General features: G+C 41.4%; 1 protein-coding gene across 1 annotated transcript in view; it reads left to right on the plus strand.

The window, feature by feature from the left end:
- Positions 1–27142, plus strand: part of GSN (gelsolin) — a gene marked incomplete in the record, with an annotated part of 970219 nt that overhangs the window by 533579 nt on the left and 409498 nt on the right. Inside the window, 1 exon segment of the mRNA XM_044058005.1 lies at positions 11564–11697. Coding sequence (XP_043913940.1) covers positions 11564–11697 — 134 coding nt within the window.

Consider the following 27142-nt stretch of genomic DNA (forward strand, 5'->3'; position numbering starts at 1 on the left):
TGTGGGTGTGGTGTGTGGGTGGTGTGTGTGTTATACATATATATACATATATATATGTATTATATGTATGTGTATTTATATATGTATTATATATGTTATATGTGTGTATATATGTATATATATGTATTGTATGTATATATATATATATATATATATATATATGTATTGTATGTGTGTATATATATGTATTGTATATATGTGTATACATTTGCCTTGTATGTGTGCATATGTAATATGTGTGTGCATATGTAATATATGTGTGTGCATATGTAATGTATGTGCATATGTAATGTGTGTGCATATGTAATGTGTGTGTGCATATGTAATGTGTGTGTGCATATGTAATGTGTGTGTGTGCATATGTAATGTGTGTGTGCGCATATGTAATGTGTGCGCATGTGTAATGTGTGTGTGCGCATGTGTAATGTGTGTGTGCGCATATGTAATGTATATATATGTATGTGTAAAGCATAATGTATATGTGTGTGTGCATATGTAATGTAGTATGTGTGTGCGATATATATGTGTGTAAAAAGATATGTAATGTGTGTGTGCGCATATGTAATGTGTGTGTGCGCATATGTAATGTGTGTGTGCGCATATGTAATGTGTGTGCGCATATGTAATGTAGTAATGCGTGTGTGCGCATATGTAATGCGTGTGTGCGCATATGTAATGCGTGCGTGTGTGCGCATATGTAATGCGTGTCTGTGTGCGTGCATGTTATATGGTGGTGGTGCGGTAGCATTGTCGCCTCAAGACGTTGTCCTGTTCAATTCTCAGCTAGAGCGTCTTCTGTGTAGAGGCATACGTGAATGGGGTGTGCCTTAGTTGATGGTTGTGTGTCAGGGCTGGTAATCCAGTATGTAAAAATCCACTAGCAATCATTAGCGGACCGGAGTTCTGCTGCAGCGACCCCTAACTTGGAAAAGCCAAAAGACACAATCATGTATATGTATTATATATATTATATATGTATATGCATATGTGTGTATTATATATATTATATATGTGTGTGTGTATGTGTATATATATATATATATATATATATATATATATATATATATGTATGTATGTTCTATGTGAATGCTACACTGACATGATGTAATGGTGCTGAACAATTGGTTTTGGTGGTTACTGATTTTATTGCCCTTCTCTTACTGTTTATATTTATTTCCCTATATTGTGGACTCATTTTCTGAAGAAGTTCTTATGCAATAAAGAATGAAAGTGCGCTCTAACAGTTTTGTTCCTTTGTGGTTTTTGAATTTTTATTTTTGCTGCTGAAGTTTGTACATTTAATAGTTACTTTGCAGTTTGTCATTTTTTTGTGCATATTTTATATATATATATATATATATATATATGTGTGTGTGGAGATAGATATATATATATATATAGAGAGAGAGATTGTATAATATATATATAAATATATGTAACCAGAATACACAAAAACAAAAAGCAAAGACATTAATTGATAAATAATAACACTTTAAAAAGTACCAAGAGAAATGAAGCAGTTGACAGAACTGATTTTGAGTGCTTTCGTTCCTTTAATGTTGAACAGAGCTTCTTCAGAAAATACATAAAATGAAATCATTGCACACATTTATTTAGCAAGTGAACACTTACCAATGGGTGAAATCAGTTGTCTGTATAAGTCCGCGGTATGCAGAATTCTTTCTCCTTTATTGGTAGGCTTTGAGAAGAAAGTAGGTGAATGGTCTGGTTGAATGTTACCTTTGAGACCATCTTGGGCATAAAGGCAGGGTTGGTTCTCAGTGAAGATGAAGGGTTCAGTGGCCATTTGGGCCTGGAGCTCAGTTACCCTCCTGGCAGAAGTGACAGCAGTAGGGCAGTTTTCCAAAAGAGGTAGTAGAGATCTGCTGAGGATGCTAATTCGAAAGGGGAGAGAGTTAACTTTCCCAAAACTAAGTTAAGAACACAAGCTGATACAGATGGCCTTCTAGGCAGTGTGATGTGAGCTACATCTCTAAGGAACAGTTTTAAGTGGTGCTGAGGGAGCAAGAGCTTCTCTGGCTGGACATAGGCTGAGACAGCTGAAGCACGAGTCTTGATAGAGGAGTAGGACAACCTTTTTTCTAGAAGCTCTGCTAGGTGGTCTAGAACCGCTGTTAAACTGACATTCACACTGTCTGCACCTCTGATGCTACACCAGCAGGTGAACCATTTCCATTTTGCAGAGTAAGAATTTTTGGTGCTAGGTCTACAGGCGTTTTTAATATCTAAAATTTGCTTGCTGAGGGCTGCAGTGTTATCTGCCTTTGAGGAATGAACCATGTGGTTAGATTGAGAGTGGCCAAGCCTCGATGCAGTTGCTTCCCTTTGTTGTGTGAGATCTGTGGAGGGGGATAGGAGTATGGGAGGGGACCTTCTCAGACTGAACAGCATGGGGTACCAGTGCTGCCTCAGTCAGTCTTGGGGAGTTAGGATGGCACTTGGCCATTGCGCTCTGATCTTGAGCAGCACCCTGGGTATTGGAGGCAGTGGTGGGAAAGCATATACAAACAGGCTGCCCCAGTGAAAGGTGAGGGCATCTACCCTCCAAACCCTTGTGTTAAACTTCCTTGAGTAAAATTTTGTCAGCTGGCGGGTTCTGGTAGATTGCAAAGTCTGTCTGGTTTTTCCCATACCTGGCTGATCCGCAGGAAGGTCTGTGTGCAACTGCCACTTGTGTGGATCCAGGAGTTGTCTGCTTAATTGGTCTGCCAGGGTGTTTTGTTTGCCCGGAAGGTATTGTGCTATCGGGTGCAGTCCCAGGTTTGAGGCAGACTGCCAGATTTTCATAGCTATGCGACATAGGGTGTAAGAATGTGTGCCCACTTGCTTGATGTACCCCATGACAGTTGTGTTGTCTGTCTTGATTAAAAGGACTTCTGGTGACAGATGCTCTTGGAAGGTTAGAATTGCTCTGTGCACTGCTAGCATTTCTTTCAGGTTGATAAGGAGTCCCTGAATCTGCTGTTCCCAAAAGGCCTGAGTTCAGTGTTTCTTTGTGAGCTCCCCAGGCATTGTTTGAGGCATCTGTTATTCTTTGGCCATGTGGCTGAAGGACAAATAGAAGTCCCTTGTTTAGGATGCAAGCTTTAGCCCGCCATAGGAACTCCTTCACCAGACAAAGAATCAGGGGTCTGTGGATCAGGTGGAGTTGGTGTTCCAGTGGCTGGGAGTGCTGTCACCAGAGATTCCTTGTGTACCGTTGCAGTTTTCTCATTCATAGCCTGGCAAGGGGTAACAGCAGGATGCAGGATGCCATGTATCCCAGGGTTTGCAGGATTTTTAATGGCAATGAGGTGGGTTTTGTGTGCCAGCTGGGTGAAGTAAGACTATAGGAAGGCCTGTTTCTGAGGAGGGAGGAAGGCCATTTGTGCTGCTGAGGTGTCTAGAAGGGTACCCTTCATGTGGGCTGTAGAATGGACTTTTCCTGGTTGATGGTGAATCCCAGAGAGGTTAGTAGGAGAGGTCCTACAGAAGTTTTTCCTTGGTTTCTGCCTGTGTGAGGCAGTCCTCTTGATAGCGGTAAATGTGTCTGCCCTTCTGTCTGCAAAATGCAATGACTGGAGCCAGGCACTTGGTAAAGACTCTGGGAGCAGTGGATAAGCCAAAGGGCAGAGCGGACAACTGAAAGTGTTGGGATTCTGCTCTGAACCTCGGGTAACTCCTTCAGATCTAGGGTCACTAGACAGGCTCTGTGGCAGGAGCATAGGAAGCAGTTTTTTCATCTTAAATTTTAGAACCGGGAGGGACAGGTTCCTGGTGGAGAGCTGTAGGATAGGGTGCCAGGTGCCCTCTTATGAGAACCAGGAAGAGTCTTGAATAAAATCCTTGTCCGGTCTGTTCCTTTGGTACAGGTTCTACTGTATCCTGAGCATAAAGCTTTCTGATCTGACAAATAGCTTCTGTCCTCTGACTTGCAGGGACATCTGGGCAACCTGACCTTTTTCTTTTCTCTTTAAAATAGAATCTGTACCTGCTGGTAATAGTTTTTAGGACCCATAGGTCTGAGGTGATGGCCTGCCAGTTAACTAGGAAGAGGGAAAGTCTTCCTCCTAGCCTGTTGGGTGACCTGAGGGGCAGATAAGGGAGGGGAGGGAGTCCTTGAGAGTCCTTGGAGAAGGGAGTTTGTTTAGAACTCCCTTGCCAAGGAGCAGCAGTGGACCACTGCCTGGGTATTTGTTGGCTATGGAACAGATTCCTAGAAGTTCTATCTCTGTGTCCCCTTTTCTGGACTGGTTTTGTCTGACAGGGAAAGGACCAGTGTTTAGTGGGGAAGTTTCTGTGGAACCTGGGGGTTGCACCGGTAAGGAGTCCTTGACGGTTTGCATGGACTTCTCTGTCTTCCATTTTCTTAATGACCTCCCCTGCTTTAGGACCAAACAGCTGATCATTAAGGGAGCATTTAGCAGTTTGGATTTTACCTGTCAGGCAAAGGCTGCTTCCTTAACCAAGGCATACTTTGTAATTACTGAGCCTGTGACTACAGCTCTGGTAAAAGCAAGGAGTGATTGGCTACCTGCGAGTTAGACTGTGTGGTCTGTTAATTTTCTGGTAGTACTATTGTCAGGAATGGAAGGTAACTTCTGCTTAATCATTTCAAGGACATTTTGCTGGAATCTGAGCACATGTAATTGACAATTTAATGCTCTTACAGCTAAAATGGCTAAAGTGTATATATTTTTCCCCCACTTTGTCTAAAGCTCTGCTTTGTCAGTTGGAATGGGATTTCTAAATGAGCTTGCTCTACCTCCCTTAGGGCCTTGAGTAATGACTTCAGGGTCTGCATTAGGGTTCTTAATGTTTGTGGGTGTCCTGCATCCTGTAATACACCTGTCTGGTTTTCTGGGTGCCTGGAGGAGAGAATCTGGTGAAAGGGCAGATTCTAAAAAAACATCCTCCACTACATCCAGGATAGGCAGAATGGCCAGAGGTTTATGCTGGGGGCAGTTCAGGGAACTCCTTTTCTTCTTGAGGGCAGTGTTGGGCCTCTCATTGAAGGTTATCTCTGAGGGAATTTGATTTCCCCCAAAAGAAAGGTCCTCTGGGTGTGGGGGTGGGTCTTTGGCTTCAGAAGTCTGTGCTTGAAAAGTGGCTTTGGACCCAACCACCTGAGGAAGCAGTGAGCCACCAGCAGAGGCAGGTGATCTGGCAGCATACCAGACTCTGAACTGGTATCTGTAGAGGCCTGCGACGTTTCCTTGCCTCAGAGTTCACCTGTAGCACTGAGTTGAAAAATACCAGACTTGACCCAAGTCATCAGTGGGCCTAACTTTGAGTCTTCTCTCTATCCTTTTCCTTTTTTTTTTTTTTTATTTTTTTAGGAAAGTCAGCCGGATGAGACCGCCATATCGTGTTGAGAGACTCACTAAAATGCCTAGCTATAGTTTCAGATTTGCTTCGTATGGTTCTAGCATTAAACAGGGCACAGAACTGGCACCCGGTGACATTGTGGTCTGGGTCTAAACAAGTGATGCAGAGAAAATGAAAGTCTCTTTGTGGGGATCTGCTTTGCATAACTAAGACAATTATTGACTTTCTTTGCCATTGGTTAAAAGCAGGAAAATGTCCCCCAATGGGGGTACTTAACGGTTTTCTTCACTCTGGCAACAGCCGACAGATGCACTTGCTAAACTGCTTCTGCTTCAGGCTCTACGGCAAGAAAGACTGATGTAATTGCGTCGGCTGTCACCCATTATAGCTCTGATAATCTGACGTCAGCCACGGTCTCAACAGCCAGCACGAGGGAAATCCTTTACTCTGGTATTCAGGCCGGCCAAGGGCTACCCAGCAGGGATAATCCACAAGTGATGACTGCAACACATAATACACTCTAACATCTACAGTTATGGTAAGTGTACACAACTGTACTTTTCCTGTTTTCTGCGTTTTATTAGAACCCATTGTCACTCCTCACAAGAATGCTTCTTCCCATCTGGGAAGAAGTCCCTGTGACAAGGATAGTTTAACAGTTTATATATTTATTAAAACCCCACTCGCACACAAGCCTAAAACATGTCCATATAATTGATCACACCAAAATCCATTTTCCTTATTTAACATGTAGTTAAAACTAGTTAAAAAAAGGTTTAGTAAAGCTTACATGTAGAGAGTTAAAAGTAGTGGACTGTCAACTAAAACTTTGCTGGCAGAAAACCTGTCTTTAGGTTCCAATGACTATTTCTAATGCAGCATTACAGAAATGGCTCAGAACTCTTGAGTAGCACAGTAACAAATAACTTTCACTCAAGACAGTTCAGCTGAGAAAATAACCATCTCCTTTTAGAGCACAGAAAGACATCTAGTTGGGAGACCAGCAAATCAAGGGCCTGTCTCTTCGAGTTACAAGATTCATTAAGAGCAACTGTATTATAACATCGTTCATCGCATTCAGTTTGCGTATGAATTCCGAATCCCATGATAGAATTTCTATTCTGAGGAAATCTTGTACTTTTCAAACCAGCCAGCACTTGGTGATAAGACTAGAAGCAAACTAACAGATGCATACTGAATGGTACTCTAGATTTCATTCTGCTATGAAAACGTAATAGAAATGAAATGCACACAGTGACGTTATTCCCCTCTGTACTGCTCACCTTTTACTGTAGTAGAGTATTTAGATCAGAATTGCAGGTTGTGCAGTGTGGTAGGGAGTAGAGAACTATTTTCTGTAAAGGTACCAGATAGAGATAGTAGAAGGGGATAGTATTCTGATAAATTGGTCAGAGTAAATATTGTGGTGGATGACCGCATGAAAGCCGAAGCTCGACCAGGTGGTGATTAAGTTGGTGTTTGAAGTGATTGTTACTGTTTTGTTTAAGCTGTATTGGCAAGTTCCACAGTCTATAGACTTGGGAAGAATGCAGGGAGTCACCAAATGGTTAGAGTAGTGAAGTAGTTGTTTGTGGAGCAGAGAGGTGTGGTTGAGTAGTATATTTGCGTTTTCTTTAATGCTGGGCATTTTTCTAGATTTTAGGAGTTTGTTTTTCAGTTGTGGAAAGAAACTTGCACATTGAACTTGGAACTTGGAAAGAGGAAGGAGGACAGGGAGACTTAGTGGTGGAATGAGGAAGTACAGGAGAGTATAAAGAGAAAGAGGTTGGTGAACAAGTGGGATTGTCAGAGATGAAGAAAGTAGATGGGAGTAGAAGGGGATGAGGTGCATGGCAGAGAGGTGGCAAAGGCTAAAGCTTATGAAAAGTTGTATGTAAGGTTGGACACTAAGGAGGGAGAAAAGGACCTGTACCAGTTGGCTAGACAGAGGGACTGAGCTAGTAAAGATGTGCAGCAGGTAAGGGTGAAAAAGGATAATGGAAACATTCTCAAGTGAGGAGAGTGTGTTGAGCAGATGGAAAGAGTACTTTGAGGGGCTGATGAATTAAGAGAATGTGAGGGAGAGAAGGTTAGATGTGTGGTAGTGAATCATGCAGTGCAGTGGATTAGCAAGGAGGAAGTAAGGATAGCTATGAAGAGGATGAAGAATGGGAAATTCTGTTGGTCCAGATGACATACCTGTGGAAGCATGGAGGTGTTTAGGTGAAACGACAGTGGAGTTTTTAACTAGATTGTTTAATGAAATCTTTGAAAGTGAGAGGATGCCTGAGGAGCGGATTATGTGTTTTGGTACCGATCTTTAAGAATAAGGGTGATGTGCAGAGATATAGTAACTACAAAGGGATTAAATTGATCAGTCACAGCATGAAGTTATGGGAAAGAGTAGTGGAAGCTAGGTTAAGAAGGGAGGTGATGATTAGTTATCAGCAATATGGTTTCATGCCAGTAAAGAGTGTTACAGATGCAATGTTTGCTCTGAGAGTGTTGTTGGAGACGTAGAAAGGAGGTCAGAAGGAGTTGCGTTGTGTTTTTGTGGACTTGGAGAAAGCATATGACATGATGCCTAGAGAGGAGTTGTGATATTGTATGAGGAAGTCGGGAGTGTCTGAGAAGTATGTAAGAGTGGTACAGGATATTTACCAGGGTAGTGTGACAGCGGTGAGGTCAGCAGTGGGAGTGACGAATGTGTTTAAGGTGGAAGAGAGATTACATCAAGGATCAGCTCTGAGCCCTTTCTTATTTGCAATGGTGATGGACAGGTTGACAGACGAGATCAGACAGGAGTGCCTGTAGACTATGATGATTGCAGATGACATTGTGATTTGTAGTAAGAGTAGGGAACAGGTTGAGGAGAACCTGGAGAGGTGGAGATATGCTCTAGAGAGAAGAGGAATGAAGGTTAGCAGATTAAGACATAATGTGTGTGAATGAGAGGGAAGATAGAGGAATGCTGAGGATGCAGGGAGTAGAGGTGGCAAAGGTGGATGAGCTTTTAAATACTTGGTATCAACAGTTCGGAGTAATGGGGAGTGTGGAAGAGAGGTGAAGAGTACAGGCAGGAAGAAGAGAGTGCAGGCAGGATGGAGTGGGTGGAGAAGTGTCAGGAGTGATTTGACACTAACTAGTAGGAGTGAAAAGGGAAGGTCTACAAGAAGGTATTCAGACCAGTTGTTATATGGGTTGGAGACAGTGGCATTGACAAAAAGGCACGGGTCAGAGCTGAATGTGGCAGAGTTAAAGATATTATAATTTGCACTGGGTGTGACCAGGGTGGACAGGATTATGAATAAGTATATTAGAGGGTCAGCCCAAGTTGGAAGGTTTGGAGACAAAGCCAGAAAGGCAAGATTATTTTGGTTTGGATATGTGCTGAGGAGGGATGCAGAGTATATTGTGGAAAAATATGCTAAGGTTGAAGCTGCCAGGTAACAGGAAAAGAGTAAGGTCTAAGATGAGGTTTATGTATGTGGTGAGGGAGGACATGCAGGTGGTTGGTGTGACAGAGCAAGATGCAGAGGACAGGAAGAAATGGAAACATGATTCGCTGTGGCGACCCCTAATGGAAGCAGCCGAAAGAAGAAGTTGTGAAAAGGAACTGGAGGAGGACAGTTCTAGATAGGATAGTTGTGTAAGGGGGAGCCACTGATCTTTGTATGGCATGTTGGGGCAAATTTTGCAGAATTCAGAGTTTGATAGACCTGTAAATTAGCCAGTATTAAGAGCAGCATAGAGGATAGTTGCTAGCAAGTAGGTTGAGGCGCAATGTGATTTCTTGATGAGATGGTTAAGTGACACGAGTTTTTTTTGCCATTTCTTTTGTATGGTAATAGTTTTAAGTTTTCATCAACAGTGACTCCTAGATGTTTTGTATGGCTTATCAGTTCAGTCTTTGTACTGTCTGAGGTAATGGTAAAGGGAGTTTTCTTGTTGGAAAGATGTTTGGGGGTCAAAAGGATTAACTTTGATTTGGGCTTTAGGAACAGCTAGAAGTTGGAAAGTCAGGTTTTAGTGGATGTAAGGGATTTGTAGGTTAGTTTTTGTAGTACATTGTTTTTACAAAGCACGAGAATACAGTTCTCAGCATATTGCACAATAGGGGCAAGTATACTGGCTGTGTGGAGGTGGTTTATAAATATGTTGAGGTCCCAAAATAGATCTTAGTGTGAGGTAGCTTTTAAACCATGAAACTGATGGTGTCTGTGTCCCAAGGACACCATGTTTTGTATTAACTTGATATGCAAGACTTGTAAGATTTTGACCATTGTACAAGTACAACAGCTGTGAGGTTACCTATGTTATGGTTTATATTAAAGTTAGAGAACAGTAGTGGTAGTTGAAGTGTTTACATGCGTTTTCTTGAAAAATGGTCCTGCTTTGACCAGTGTACCTGCATTTTTCTAGCGTTTTTATTTTAACGCTGTACATATTCACCTAGTCAACGCAAGGAAGGATATTTATCATGAAGTACTCTGTGTAGAGAGTTACAATGGTCCAGATGTTATTGTTGGGTCTAGTGGAAAAGTTAACATCTGTGAGCGAGTCTGTGTATGAGATGACATCTGCCAGTATGTTTCAGTGCAGACCTTTTCACTCTGTAAATGCTTTCTTGTCCTACTTGTCTTCTATACATCTGCTTTCTCCTAGTGATTGAAACATATTCGCTGTTAAACTGTTTATGCTGCCATGGTACTGTGTGCAGAAAGTAGGACATTAATGGACAATAGATATTACTGCAATTTCTAGGCTCAACATTTAAGCACTCTAGCCAGTGCACTGGTACATTACGTGCAGTATTTAACACCCATATTTGGTCATTTGGAAAGGATGGCCAAAGCAAGAAACACTAGGTATGTAGTGTCCTGACTACCCCCCCATTGGCTGCATAATCAGACTGCTAATGTGCACTTTCCATTGGAAGATGGGAGGAACAGCAGCCACCTTTGGTAACATGACTGAATTTATAGCATGCCCAGATATATAGGGGTTGTATTTGGGAATTAGAAGTATGCCATAATACCAACTAGGGGGTGAGATGTTAAGCTGGGGCCCTGATAAAAGGTGTCCCTTCTCTATCCACATTGTATGCTTTTACCACTATAACTCTTACAAGTTGAAATGTGTTGCATCTATTTCATTATGGTCCATGTGCAGTATACCTGGACAAGGATGCACGGTAATGAAAAAAAGCTAGTATTTCACTTTAGTGGCTGGTAACATAGATAATGGGAGTTGACTACTTCAGTGGGAAAAGGAAGGGGCAAGAACAGGCAAAGATTAATTAAAAAAAAAAAATGTTTGAGGTGATTGGGTAACTGGAGGAAACAGATTATTGTCATGTAAACACTTTACTAGGAGGAGTTAGAACTGCCAGAATTTTATTAAACAGATTAAGATTGTATTTATTTTATTTATTGCATTTGTTTACTTGGAAGGTCCATTGGGCCTAGGTGAGCCCATTTTCAATGGAGGCCCAGGGGTAAAAGCTCCACATCATTACAAAACTGTACAAGAAAAATAACATATAGTATACAGTAAAAGTTACAGTACAGCAAAATGTCAGAAATTAACACTAGTACAGAGTACATACAGCCATACTGCATTGAAGATATGATCTAAACAGTTAAAAGTATTTACATTTTATACACCTGTACATTGTGTAAAGTTATTTTCATTGATGGTGGAGTTGTATGACTAAATGTTGTTGGTTTGTAGGTGTTAGTTGCTGATATTTAGCAGGCAGAGTAAGGGCTCATAGTTATGGCAAGATGGAGTGGAGCAGTTATAGGAGTACAGTGATGGAAAGATGAAAGGATAATGTTGGAGGAAGCAGGTTTTTATTTTGGCACGTGCAGTGCCATAGAGAAAAATGTTTTCTGAGAGATGTCTTGAAGATAGCAAGATTACTGATGGTTCTGATTGAAGATGGGAGGGCATTCCAGAGTTTAGAGACAGTAAGAGTACAGCATTTGACCCGCTGAGAGGTTTGGTTTGTCAACTTTCAGCAACAATTTGATTTCAGTTCTAAGGGGTCTGTTGGGGTGATATATGGTTAGTAAAGAGGAAAGAGAAGGGCACATTGATGGCTTGTGTATGTGTGTACAGTAGTTAATTGTAGATATGTCAGGTTATGTGGCAGTTCAAGCCAATCTAGTTGATGTTTTCCAGAATGTTCTGCATAATTTTGCTTTTGTCTTAGCAGTATTTTGTTTTTTAGATATGGCGTGTTGAGGGCTCTGACAAGGTACCAGTTGATCCTGCTTCATACAGCCAGTTTTATGGTGGTGACGGTTACATTATTTTATATACTTACAAACATGGTGGAAGAGAAGGACATCTTATTTACAACTGGTAAGATTTTTCATCAGAGTATGTTTTCTGGAACAGTACTCATGTTTTACAACTGAAATGTAATTTGAGATTGTCTGTCTTCAGCATAAGTATTTTTTGTATTTTTCAGTTGTGTTGTGCAGAATTTCTTTTTTCATCATAGTCCAGTCTGTGAAAATTTGAACATCAATCTTTTTATTGTCCAAGAAAAGTTTTGGTTCTGTTTTGTTGCCTGAAATATAATGATATGGTAATGTTGACAGAATGGGTGGGATGTTTTTTTCTCTAACCACTGTAATGTCTGTGACTAGACTTGTGACAATGTTTACAGATGGATGGGATATTCTATTATGTACACACAACAGTTTGAGAACTCGTGATCGCTAATGCTCTGCTTGTGAGCAGCAAGTCTGACCTGCTTGCTTCCGTGTAGTTCTAAAGACTTTTCCACTTGAAAAGGGTAGATACTTCATTTTTTGAATGTTTCTGCAGGTGGCACCACCTCCATCCCAAACATGTACAGTTGTGCTCTCAGTCATTGACATTCACTACTTGTTACTATGTTAACAGTCTCACTTCAGATTGTACTCTTACAGTGCAAATCCAGTGTAATTGTGACCTATGATGTGTTGTACAATCCTGTTCGTGTTCAGGATATTTTATTTTTGTTGGCTGTTTCAAAAGGATTTAATGTCATTTGGAGAGTGCATGCAGGCACACTTCAAAACCACCTGTATCCATTGGATTAGTTTTCTGCAGACATTTTACTGTATTGCTTGAACATAACTGCTGGTTGTGATTAACTCGGTACAGTCAAGGTGTGGTTTTGCACTGAATGGAGCATGCATAATATGCTTTTAGTTCAAAAGATTGTTTTGTTTAAATTGTATTAACTGGTTAGTCTGTTTGGCACTAAGCCCCTATTCAGAAGGAGCCTGGGTAGAAAATCTTCACAAAGACAATAGAATATACAGTACTAAAAAAAAGTGTACTTTAACAAAGCAACTTGACAATGAGATTCTTCATTAATCATGGGTAGTTATTGCTGAGGGTCTAGCAAGCTCTTCCGACATACTGAGGTATTTTGTGGGGTGCTAGTATTGAGATAAATACTAGTTGTGAATGGAAATTACAAGAGTAGAGTAAAAGGAGACATGGGAGTGAAGTTGATGTAGAAATATGGTATGAATATTACCGAATTTTTAGTAAAAAAAAAAGTTTTGTAATGGGATACTTGAGGCTATGTAGATGAAGTTATTACGTATACTACAAATAAAGGCATGTAAATGGAGTCAGGTTCTTCGGAGAACAAAAACAACTTGGTAGAATTTGTGTATGTAAAGTGGCAGACAGTATACTGAAAAGTATGCTAGTAAGGAAATGGAATAAGGAAGTATACCATTAAGAGGGTTCCTAAGTACAGATGGTAGACAGTGTGACGTAACTGGAGGAAGCTAGCTAAGAAGCCAAGGTATTTCGAGCAAGTCAACCAGGAGGAAAATACAAAACTGGAAGGAAGTAAAATGTTTGGATTACATGATTTGGAATAGACATCCTTGTAACAGCAGAATTTAAACATAGGGATCAAGAGGAATTAAGTAGTCAGCATTAATGAAGACAAGAACAGACATAGCTATAAAAAGGGGATAATTACTGGGACATATAAATCTGAAGGGGTTGGAAAAGATTGGGAAGAGCGATTAGATAATCAGTTCACAACTACGGGAAGACTTGTATGGCTCCCAAATGTGCAACAAAGTCTAAAGATTTAGGGTTTTTGGCTGCAAATGTTTGTACATATATTTTCATACTCCAAGCAGACTCCAAATAATTTTGAATTGAGTAGATGGCAAATATTGGAGGTGTGATGAAGAAAGAAGTAATTGGGAACATATGTTTTGGAACTAATAAATTGTCTGAAATACTGGATAAGGAAATTGAGTGCAACTAAAGAAATGTTTTTTTTTTTTTTTTTAAGTTGGGATGCAGGATCTGAATTGACTTAGTAAGGCCTTGCTAAGTTTAATACTGGTGGCTGCTTAAAAAAAAAAAAAAAAAAAAAAAGCAGTTGCTAGAAAATGGAAATCAAAATCTAAAACAACTTGCAGTTGTGAATATTGTAACAGAAACAAAAAAAACCAGAAAGGGGCATTTTAGAAAAGATAGGAGGAAATTGCGTAGAAAAAATGGTAATTATGAAAATGCAGAAAAATGTTTTGGAGGAGGAATGAGGTGCAAGAAGGCAGAAACTGAATGATGTTGCCCAGATTATAGGGAAAATATCAGTAATGTACAATGTTTGTAAATGTGAGCTTGTTAGTATGGTTTGATTACTTTTATGTAAATGTCCCCATGTCACAAGTGATAATTCAGTAAAGGTGTTTAAAAAAATGTATTTGTTTACAAAAATCAGTTCAAGGAACTCTGGCAGGATTGGGAGAAAAGGTTGGGAAGACAAACTAGTCACTAATCAATGGTGGGAAGTGTGCAAGCCTTTAAAATTGCAATTTAAGAAGGTTTACAAAGCTAAAAGATGTCTTAACAGGCCAAAGGATTAGAACAAACATAGTCAAGGCAAAAGACAGCTTAATTCCCCCAAGAAACTAATTTTAGGTGATTTCAATATTGACTGGCAATCCTGTGCTGGCAGCCATCCCAACCCATCATGTAAACCTTCATGGCTTCACCCAACTGGTCCAGTCGCCAACTATGATAAATAAAAACTCCAGCAAGCACACTACCCTGGATTGGATACTAGTCAATAAGAGCCCCCAATCATATAACAGGTTTCTTATCAGATAGCCTCAGTGGTCACTCCCCAACATTCCTACTCAAAAAATACCTGTACCAAGCTAAACCTGTCATCTGCCGTCAAATACGTAAAAAACTAAACTTTAACCCACTGTCATTCATCTCATCCCTCAAAGAATGTAACTGGCATCCTCTAAAGTACCTCAGTCTTGACACAATTGAATTTTTTAATACTACCTTCCTAAGCATCCTTAATTACCATGCCCCCATAAGACTTTCCAGAACCAAAGCACAACCCTCATGGCTACAGAAAACCACTAAGTCAGAAATGAAAAACCGGGATAAAGCCTGGGAGCACTGGCGCAAAACCAAAACCCCCTCAACTAGACAGAAATTCCTAGAACTACGCAATAATCAAAAAGCTAATAAAACAGGACAAATTCCTATACTACCAGTCTGCCCTAGACTCCTCCCAACACAGCCCCAAACAATTCTGGTCCTCTATAAACTCTATCCTCCACCCAGGTAAAGTCAGTACCCCTCTTCCTAACATCCATAACTCCTCCGAAAATATTGCTCTCTCATTCAACACACACTTCACGCTAACCATACTATCACTAGCTAAAAACAACCCCCTGCCCTCCAGCCCACACCTTGAACTAGTAATCTCCCCACTGCCTTCTCTTTTTCTCCTGTACCTACCTCCAACATAAAAAACTCTTAACTAAACTTTATATGATTAAGTATAATCGACATACAAAATGTATTCAGCAGATTATTAAAAAGAATTGGACTATTTTAACGTCAAGTCAGGAAGTAACTGAGATAGTGGATGAGCTGCCTCACTTTGTTTTTAAGAGGGAAAAAACTTAAAGCAGTATTTATGTTACAAGGACACAAAAGGTAATACGATAGAGATTTATTAAGGCTGGTACTAAACCATGCTATAATTGCACACACTGTGGGGATATTAATATGGACTTTTATTTTTTGCATCCAGTTAGTCAGAAGTCATTTGAATTTAGAGCCTCAGGCACCTGTAATACAGAGAATGTGGTATATCTCGCTAACTGAGTTGCCAAATTTTTTGTATACTGGCAAAAGTAATAAATTGAGAGGATAGATGCCAGCTGTTTGGGCATTCGTAGGAATGTCTTCGCTAATCCTTTAGCCAAGCATGTGGTAGCACTAGGTGTGGAGCATAAATTCCAGTTTAGAATTTTGCAGGTGATTAGTAAAAATAAAAATGGGGGAGACTTGGTAAATAAAACAGAGTTGGCAGAGTATAAATAAACTTTTTTAAGGCAGACCAGACCATCTACCTGGTTTGAATATCAGTAACAGTATAAAACCCATTTTAAAAGACTAACATGATTTAAGTATAATCGTGTGTTGGTTTTATAAGATATTGTTTTAAGTTATGTATAGTATGTCATTATAATTGTCTTATATGACATGGGGGCACTTTAAAGAGACAAATGCTGTTAGCGAAGCTGAATGTTTATTTGCTGTGTTCCTATATATATGTATATGCAATGGTTGGATGATTTTATCAAACACTGAGGAAGAGTTTTACTCAAAAGCTTGGTTGCTTGCTGCTGTTTATACTGCTATTTATGTCCTTATTACTGCGTTAAACTGTGTATTGCACAGTGGATTTGGGCTTTTTTTGCCTTATTAACTTAAGGTTTAGGATATTTTCTTGGAAACACTCGCATATATTTTTATACCCCGAATAGTTTGAAAAGCATCTTCGCTCAGGTTCATGGTAATAGTCATAGGTGCATAATGAGTTTGAAGAATGAGAGGGGAAACTAGGAACATGCCTTTTGGGAGTGTGCAGAGCTGACTGGATTTAAGCAAAATGACCTAGAGCAGATGCTGGTTGAGCCATCTAGAGGTTACTAAACTGATGATACTGTTCAATTGGAGCAAGGGAGCTTAATTGTCGGGACAAAACAAGGCTTTTTTAACTTGTTAAAAGCAAAACAAGTGTTAACTAGGAAGTGGAAATCAAGGCTAACCTGCATTAGATTTTTTTTCATAAGTTGCTACGATGGTAAGGAAGGTTTTAGTGGTATACGTTGAGAGGCAGACAGGATTTCCCTGTCCTAAATTGGGTTCTCTTTGTCCCCAGCAACATTCTGCTGCACCTCCTATAAAAAGTGAAGCACTCGAGACAGAAAAATAAATTCTCAGTGACTGGCCTTTTAGTGGAGATTTCAGATGGCTGGGTTAAAAAGATTGGTTGTCCTCAACTCTGGGTACTGTTTTAGTAATTGCCTTGTGGCTGTCTGACATGCTAGTGTTCATTATGGTAAGAGAAGCCAAAGGAGAAAAAAAAAATGATCGCATTTTTTAATGGTCCTTGTCGAAGTTGAGCCAATGCGTCTGCTGTAGGTGTTTGTTTTTATGCTTGGTAGAAGGTGTTGGGCTGTTGTAGAGTGCTGTATGGATTTATTTAACTTTGCAAATGGCAGTGTTGTGGATATACCAACCACAAGTGAGTGACAGTGGAATGAAGGTGACATTCAGGGATCTTGGTTATCAAGAAAATGTAGAGCACAAATCTGGAGCCTTTATGTATTGAAAGCGCATCAGCAGAAAGATATGCTTTCAGGTTTGTTTTTACAACCAAGCGTGAGCATGAAAGATGCTTTTATGGAACACCAGTGATATATCAAAAAGGTAGCCTCATGTTCATTGACCGATTTTCATTTTTATGAAGAAGATATTTCTTGTTTAAAAATTCATGTTCAGATATTTCTGCTTCTACTACTTTCCTTGTGCATCCATCGTTTGAATACCTAAAGAATGTGAGACAACAAATGCTAGTGCTATACAATGAACTTAAACTTTATTAAGTTGCATGTTACAGTAGGGATTGAAAGGATTATGGATCTGGCCTTGCATTTAAAATCTAGTAAGAAAGTACATTTTATCAAACATGCATTGAATAGTGATGGGGATGCCAAGGGTAATGCCAAATGTAAAATACTGGAAAGATAGATCTGTTTCATGATAAATGCAAGATAAATATGAAGTGGTCAGAAATAACCACTCCAGGGATTGATACTATGTCGACCAACTCTATGGAATTACTAAAGGTCTAAATGCGGAGAATTAGGTTATTCATTTGAAGGAAAAGTCATTTGCATATGTTCCTATACTGAAGTACTTGGTTTCATTTAATCTGCTTTACGTGTCTTGCTGATTTAAGTTTAGATGTTATCCTTAGAATTTGTAATCTGAAGCATCTGCATCAGAGTAAAAGCAGTACTTGATGCTTCTCAACAAATTGACGTTTCAACCAGTTTGCCATCCCAACCATAAAGGCTTTTTGAACAATCTATTTTTAATGAAATATACCACAACCAAAGTGATAAAAATATATATATATATATATATATATATATATATATATAAATAAATATAGGTCTGCTTCTAAATCTTGAAAGCTCATAGTCTTGAAATTCAAAATTCTGAATTTCATAGTATTGAAAAGAGTACCAGAACAAAGTTCCGCTGCACGTAGGGAGTTGCACGGCAAATGGCAAGACCATCAAAAAGAGACTAAGCCAGCAACAAGTGAGCCATGAATAAAATATAGTTTATTAAAACTACTTAAGACTTCATGAAAAGCTTAATAAACAGACCGGTTTCGGCCTGGATTTAACCTGGCCTTCTTCAGTGTATAACAGAAAAAAGCTTACCAAGTGAAAAAAATTAAACCTAAAAGTATAAACACACACTTAAACATCAAACAGCTCAGTTTCATTTCATTATTATTGATAAACTCATTGGAGATCGAACCCATAAATCTGGATGGCATCACAAACTCAATGTAAAAGAAAAGAAATGGATTACCAAACTTGGTGCCCTATTTAATCCAGGGCTTAATGAATATTTATGAATAAAATTTTTTTAGTGTGATGTATAAATATTAGTTTAACATGAATATTCATGAGTCTAATGACTAGGATGTGTTTTGTCAGCCAATCAAATGTTTTGCTTTACTATATAAGACTTTTTTCACTTGGTAAGCTTTTTTCTGTTATACACTGAAGAAGGCCAGGTTAAATCCAGGCCGAAACCGGTCTGTTTATTAAGCTTTTCATGAAGTCTTAAGTAGTTTTAATAAACTACATTTTATTCATGGCTCACTTGTTGCTGGCTTAGTCTCTTTTTGATGGTCTTGCCATTTGCCGTGCAACTCCCTACGTGCAGGGGAACTTTGTTCTGATACACGTGTCTACATTTCCTGCTAGGGGACTTATGGTGTGCTGTGTTGGCGTGTTCGTCCTTATTCATATGGCTGACTTTTTTTTACTAATTTTGACATCCCCTTGTCCAAATTGGATTATTCTTTTCTTTTTTGCATCATTTTGAAAGCCGATTATGTGTAGCGACAGGTCATTGGAGTTCTTCCTGGTGAGTCGACTAAAACTACGCGAAACTGGAAACTGTGTGTGTTGATGTGGGCGCTCACTAACACTCTATTTTCGTGAGGATATATCACTCAACGGATTTAAGCGACTGGTCATTGGAGTTTTCTGGTGAGTCGTTGACTATAGGTGGAAATTGGAACTTGTATGTGTTGATGTGGGCGCTTACTAACATTTACTTTTCGTGAGGATATATTACTCAACGGATCTAATCACCTTTTTTGAGCGATACAGTGTTTACTTTGGGCGTCGCATTGTCTGATTATTTTGGAAACTTTTACTGTCATTTGTGATACTAACTGGCCTATGCAACTAAAGTTCTATCGTGATTGTGACAAATGATACTATACTAATTTTTGGGGGACATTTTGACCTTATTGATAGGCAACGTACTTTGACTATCTGGTCGCTGAAAGTATTACCACTTACAGGAACGGACAGTGGAATTCTATCAGGTCGTTTGACATCAGACCCTGAACTGGGAATATGATTACTGTGCTTGAACTTTACTAATATGTTTGATGTGAGAGTGTTCGATCTCGCCGTTTGTTGTTACACCTGGGTTCGGAGCCGATCCTCAGCTCCGTGTCGGCCGCTTGCAAGCTCTGCATCGAGAAGAAGCTAGAGACAACCTAATTCCCACAATCCCCCTCTGCCTTTACCTCAGATCTAGTTTGCCGCTGCAGCGTTCGCATCACTGGATCGAGCTCGAGCACCTAAGCTAAGATTTAAATATTTTTTCTTGTATATTTCAGAATAATTTTTTTCTAAAAAGTTGTTTAGTGACAGTGTGTGATACGGTTTTGAGGAATTCTCTGTTCCGTTTAACATTAGTTTAAACTTATTAGAGTTTCCCTCGGGGCCTACCACCCCTTACTGGAGTGACTACCGGATAGACATTTTTCTTTTTACTGGATTTGACAAAATTACCGGATTGGACTTTCCTACTGGACTTGACTTTTCACTTAGTATCCATATTAGCTTAAGATGTCTGAGAAGGCTAAGTCTGGGTTTAAGCATTGCCAATGTGGGCAAAAGATGTCAGTTACTGACAATCATAGTTCCTGCGTCTACTGTCTTGGCCCTCTCCATCTGCAAGAAGACTGCTCAATTTGTCATTCTTTCAGTGGGAGGGTCATGACAGATAGGCGCAGGAAACTCATGGATAGGGGTTTGTTAAAACCTACTTTTCAAGAGGCTCTGAATGCTTCAGACCAGGCATCCAAATCCTCGAAGGAATCGAAGATGTCTGAGCCCAGGTCATCGGCTCCGAGCTCTTCAGTTAGATCACCGGTTCCACAGACTTCGGGACCAAGTGTTCAACTGTTGTCAGTTTCCGAGCCTAGAGTCTTGGAACCGGTGACGGAGCTCCCTCCCCCGACACTGTTGAGGTCGGCTCCATCTTCGATTCCTTCGAACCATTCTTCCAGACCCCTCTCCGACACCGATGTAGACCGCGTGGTGCAGAAGTTAATGGAGAATACGGCCTTATCCAAACTCATCTCTGTCTCCTCTCAATTGGTGTCGAGACTTGAAGGCCTTCCACTGTCTCCATCTGTTCCTCCTCCGAGACCTGTCCAGTCTTCGGAGCCGGAAGAAGCTGATCTGCTGATTGTGGAGCCCTCGGTGCCAGAACCGTCCTTTTGTCGGTCGGCTCCGTTCACCTCGACTCAGTCGGATCCGGTACCGGAGTCTCGGAGCCGAAGATCCATCCTTGGTTCTGGGACCGAGAGTCGGACCGATGTTTCGGTTCCGACGCTCCCTCTCGGGGCCTCGGCTCGGATCGACTCTGTTCCGTCCTCTGGGTCGATGCCTTCGGTGCCTGTTTCGGGGATTCTTCCCATTTCTTCGGAACCGGGAGATACCTCTACTCGAGACCCGGGGGCCTTCGACCTCATGAGGAAGGTGTTGTCTACCCAGACAACCACATCAGCAGAAACAGCTTCTCCCCATAAAGGACCGTTATCCTCCTCTGCACCCACGGCTACAGCTAAGCGTCGAGCACCTGTGTCTCAGCCACCCCTGGAGGGTGCCCCCTCTTCCTCGGAGGCTTCTTCAGATGCTCCCCCCGAAGAAGTCCCTAGGAAAAGATTGTGTAAGAGGAGACACTTAGATTCTCCACAAGAATCTTTGACAACTGACACTGATTTGGATGAGTCAGAAGGGTCCCCAAAGTCACCCTCAGAGGATGTCTCTTTTTCTGACATCTTGGAGATCCTAAAACAGAGAGGTGATTGGCAATCCCTCCCCCCTTCTGAGGATGTCAGTCTTGCTGAAGGCATTTGGTGCTCGCCTTTCGATGAGTTAATGGAGCTGATTGCTCGAAGGGCGTGGGAGACGCCTGACACGGTGGTGCCAGTCCCTAGAAAGCCTAATAAGTATATTACTGCACCCCAAGACAAGGCTTATCTAACTAAGGGAGTTCCAGTGGACGCTATGGTGGTGGCAGCGGCCACGAAAAAGGAGATGTCGGAATCTTCCTCATCTGTCCATCCCCCTAACAGAGATTCTAGAACTATGGACAGGTACGGGAAGTGCATTTTTAGTTCAGCGGCTTTTTCTATGCGATCCCTGAACTATTTGACCCACTTCACACGACTACAGAGGGATCTAATCAAAGAGTTGGGAGATACCCTCCAGGGTACTACAGATGCTGCTGTCTTAGAGAAAGTTACAGCACAACTCAATACCCTTACATCCATTGTAAACTCGTCCATGAGGCTGATCTCATACGCAGCTGAAGGATCGAGTAGGGCAGCAGCTTCAGCGATTGCTCTTCGTAGACCATCCTGGATGCGCTTAAGTTAATTTGCGGAAGCCTTCAAGTCTTCCTTTACTAACGCCCCATTTGACGGTGCCACTCCCTTTGGCCCCAAAGTAAAGGAGACCCTTACCCGGTGTGAGCAGGAGGGAAAGACTCTGTCTGCTGTCTGAGTCCGTTTTTCCACCCCATCCAGACCGTACCCCAAAGGGCAATGCGGTGGAAAAATGTGGTTTCGAAAACCCCAAGGATCTTTCCCAGGCACACAGGGTGATGCCCCCTCTAGAGGCAGAGGGGGCAGAGGTGGAAGACGCCGCCCTGGCGGCAGAGGGGGGTCCGCAAAACCAAGGTGACAGGGATACCCCCCCTGAAAAACCTTTCCAGCACTCCTGAGAGGAGGCCCGACTGTCCTGCTCTGGAGGCAGTCGGGGGTCGCTTAGCTTTATACCCTCAGGCCTGGCAAAATCTTACTTCAGACAACTGGGTAAAAAGCGTTGTTACCAGAGGCTACAGAATACCCTTCCTATCCCCCCCCCATTCCAAAGAGAAGACTCCCAGATGTGCCGCCCCATCTGCGAGACCCTGCAGCTATAGAAATTTCAAAGCTGCTAGAAAGAGTCATCCAACCAGTCCCAGCGGACCAAAGAGGATTCGGAACTTACTCAAGGTTCTTTTTAGTTCCAAAGAAGACAGGGGACTGGAGGCCGATTCTGGACCTAAGCAACCTCAATACCTTCGTCAAGAAAGAAAAGTTCCGAATGGTCACGCTTCAGTCGATCCTTCCATTCTTACAGAAGGACGACTGGATGTGCTCAGTAGATCTGAAGGACGCATACTACCACATCAAAATGGCCAGGGCGTCCAGGGATCACTTGCGCCCGGCTGGGAGCCAGCCACTTTCAGTTTCGAGCCCTGCCCTTTGGTCTGACCTCAGCCCCCAGGGTTTTCACCAAATGCATGGCAGTGGTAGCGTCTCACCTGAGACGCCTGGGATTCCAGGTGTTTCCGTATCTGGACGACTGGCTCCTTTCTGCCACCACCCAGCGTCAACTGATACAGGCCAGGGATTACACTCTACAGCTTTGTGTTCACCTCGGAATTTCCGTAAATTTCGAAAAATCTTTACTACAGCCATCACAGCATATCTCATTCATAGGAGCGGAATTGGATACGCATCATTTAATTCTAAGGCTTCCTCCAGAAAGGATAGCCTCACTACAAAGCCACATATCTCTTCTTCTGTCATCCAGAAAGTCCCCAGCAAGACTGGTACTGAAGGTTTTGGGTCTCATGGCAGCTTCTCTCATTGCGATACCATTGGGAAGACTGCACATGAGAGTTCTACAATGGCTACTGTTTGCACAATGGTCATTCCAACAGCTACCTCTGACACACGAAATTTTGATCACAAACACATGCAAATCACACCTAGTCTGGTGGCTTCAGACTTGCAACCTTTCCAGCGGAAGACAATTTGTGCTACCCACGCTGACAGCTATGGTGACCACGGATGCTTCCCTGATAGGGTGGGGGGGCATCTTTCAGGGACAGACAGTCCAAGGCGAATGGACCAATTTAGAGTACAATCTGCACATCAATGTTCTAGAGTTGAGGGCAGTGTTTCTAGCGTTGCAACACTTTGCTCCCCTTCTTCCTCTAGGGACTATTGCAGTTCAGACGGACAACATGTCCGTAGTCTGGTACATAAACAAACAAGGGGGAACCAAGTCTTATCAGCTATGCAGAGAGGCCATGAGAATTTGGCAATGGGCGGAGTCCACGGGTTGCTTTCTGATCGCAACGCATATCCCGAGGTCATCCAACGTCATAGCAGACAGGCTGAGCAGAGCAATTCTGCTGCCTCACGAGTGGTCCCTCAGTCAGTTGCGAAGAAGATTTTTCGCAAGTGGGGTCTGCCTTCCTGCGACCTCTTTGCGTCTCCAATGAACGCCAAATGCAGGAGCTACTTTGCCCTATTACCCCCTCCAGGGGAAGTCCCCAGGGACGCGCTGGTTCACGATTGGCCCCCGGGTCTTCTGTACGCTTTTCCTCCTTTCCCCCTGATTGCAAAGTTTCTGCAGAAAGCCAACAACCTGCAAAGGACGATAATCCTCATTGCCCCATTCTGGCCTCGTCAAATTTGGTTCCCCTTTCTTCTGGCACACCGCATTCGGGGACCTTGGATCCTGGACCCAGAGCCAGATCTACTGACTCGCTCGTCAGGGGTTCCTCACCCCTCGCTCTGGTCACTCCATCTAGCAGCTTGGCTGCTCCGCTTCCCTTCTTAGCCAGGTCTGATCTTCTTTCACCTGCAGTTCAGAATATACTAGTGGCTTCTCATAAAGCTTCCACTACAAAGACCTACACTAGTAAATGGAAACGTTTTGTATTCTGGACAAATTCACAGCATTTGGACCCTGTCATAGCTCCGTTAAACAAGATCTTGGAGTTAATAGAATTGTTCCACCAAGGAGCGTCTCCTGCCACTTTAAGAGTGCAAGTGGCTGCCATTTCCAACTTTCATGTGCAAGAATGTGGGGCACCTATTATGGCTCACAGACTTTGTAAGGCCTTTTTAAAAGGTTCTTTCCATATTAGACCACCAGTTAGAACTCCTACATCGCCTTGGAATCTAAACCTTTTATTATCTAAATTGATGTTACCCCCATTTGAGCCAGCCTCCTCTTGTCCATTGAAGTATTTGTCGTGGAAGACCCTCTTCTTGGTAGCCATTACATCCGCTAGGCGAGTAACTGAGCTTCAGGCTCTTTCCATTAAACACCCTTATTTGATTTTTCACTCTGACAGAGTATCTCTTCGCACTAATCCATCCTTTCTCCCCAAAGTTTGCTCTATTAATAACATTAATCAATCCATTGAATTACCTACCTTTTTCAAAAATCACTCCAATAAATTGGAGTATGTTACACAAGTTGGATGTCCATAGACAACTTAGATTTTACTTGGATAGAACAAAGGATCACAGGAAATCTGATCAACTTTTTGTAGCTTTTGCTGACAGCAGGAAAGGTGTAGCGGTTACTAAACGAACTCTTTCCAAATGGCTAACTGATTGTATTATATTCGTTTATGATTCTTCAAATCAAACTTTATCTGTCAAACCCAAGGGACAACTCTACAAGATCAGTGTCTACATCCCTGGCTCATGCAGCTCGCCTACCATTAGACACTATTTGTGCAGCTGCTACTTGGTCTAAACCACATACATTCATCTCATTACAAAGTAGACAGGGTTTCTAGGGAGAGGGCAACCTTTGGTTCCACTGTGCTCAAGAACGTTCTCCCGTGAGTTCCTCAGGAACATGGAGCTAGGGACGCTACCCAGGTGTAAGAACAAACGGCGAGATCGAACACTCTCACATTTAGAAGTTATGTCCTTACCATAACGTTCCATGTGGAGTGTTCATCTCGCCTTTGTTCTTACATTCCCACCCTCCCACCCTCAGGAACAACGTTCAGTTTGGTGCCTGGTCTGGATTATTCTGCTTCTGCATTCGCAGTTGTTGTATAATATATGTGTATATATATATATAGATAAGTGTTCTTGCATTTATATAATTTTTTGCATGTGTGTTCTCTCTCTGACTGCTGGTTTGCTTGCAAACTAGATCTGAGGTAAAGTCAGAGGGGGATTGTGGGAAATAGGTTGTCTCGAGCTTCTTCTCGATGCAGAGCTTGCAAGCGGCCGACACGGAGCCGAGGATCGGCTCCGAACCCAGGTGTAAGAACAAAGGCGAGATGAACACTCCACATGGAACGTTATGGTAAGGACATAACTTCTAATTCTGTAACCTTATTATATTTTTCATTTGTCCATAATTTGAGTAGAGACACAACCTTCTCTATTTACTTTTGGATATTATTGGACATTATTTTAGTCGTCTATTTCAGTCCATTCATACATTTGTGGGGAATTATGATTGTTTCTGGTCAAGTGTTTTTGAATTACATTCATGGTTAATAACGGTTGGTGACTATTGACGTTTGCTTAGGATAGTATAAAATTATCAAAACTTTGTGACATAATTATACTCATACAATTGTCCTATGTGTATCAAGAATGTCTCAACATTAGCTGGACAATATTTTTTTCAACGGAACCAATTAGGGGATAAATGAGAATACTTGTATCATATTTGAAGATCAGTTAGAATTAATATCTAAATATTGTATATGTTGAAATAACAATATTTAAGCTTATGTGATTTTTTATTCATATCTGGATATTAGTATGTTCTGAACAAGTATACTAGCCATATATTATTTATATGCTGTCACATATCCTAATACTATTTAGTAGCCTATACATAAATTCATGACCATATCTGTTTTAAGTACTATAAATGTACTTTTTTGTATGATACAACATATATAATCTGTCCATATTACTTGGGCTCTTTATATCATTCAGGGTCTGATTACTAATATTTTTTGGTTTTGTCTCTCGGACCTTTAAAACTATATATTATTGCCCCGATTATACTAGCACAAATATATCTCCACACTTAAGGTGCTTTCAGCCCGACTGAAAGAACTCCAGCTCTATTCAGTCGCTTACCGCTTGCTCAGAGGTGACCTTTGCCTAACATACAAGGCCATGTCAAACCCAGATTTGATGAATATGCTTCACCTCAAAAAATCTAGATCCATCAGAGCCACAAGGGCGGGAGACTTAAACCTCGACACGGCTATTAATAGGACGTGCTGGAGGGATAGATTCATCACCCAAAGACTCCCTATGCTGTGGAACAAAATCCCGGTACATGTGAGGCAGAGCACCTCGCTGGCCTTGTTCAAGAGAAATCTTGACCAATGGATGGGAGATCGCAGATATACCCCAGGAATTACCTCAGTGTCACTGCTCGACAGAGGCACAGCAAAATAATGGGTATAGTTCCCCATACTAAAGGGGTGGCGTATGCCACAAAACGATGGGCTAGGCTTATAAATGCCCTCGGGCAGATAGCCTAGTATGAACCTATGAACCTATGAACATTTGACCTGTTAAAGTGGTTTGATACTGTGCATTGGATTGTCACAGTATTCACTCACTCTAATTTAATTTTTATACCATTATTGTCCTGTATTGGACGTGGCTATTGTTTGTAAAATATTGCACAAACTGAAATATTGCCATTATTGTCCGATTGTTGTATGGTTTTAGTCATATACAGGGCGTGGTTGTTTTTATATCTATATACTATTGAATTCACACTAATAATGGATTTAAATAAAATACTTCTGGATTTATCATCCGATAGGGATGACCTTGCACCATTTGATATTGGTCAGGTTTCTGAAGGTTCAACAAATACTAGTTCCATAAAACCGGAGCAACGATGTGAAAAACTATTGAATGATTTAAACAAAAACATGAAAACTTTAAGATCTTTTGTTTGGCACCTTAAATTACTTAAAGCCTATTTGGCTAAAGGCATTAGTCCTAGAGGTCTGAGAGTCAACCAAATACTAGTTCCAAAGGGACTAA

This window comes from Protopterus annectens, chromosome 16.part0 (genome assembly GCF_019279795.1).
Source record: "Protopterus annectens isolate FY-2018-M chromosome 16.part0, PAN1.0, whole genome shotgun sequence".
Classification (NCBI taxonomy): Eukaryota; Metazoa; Chordata; order Ceratodontiformes; family Protopteridae; genus Protopterus; species Protopterus annectens.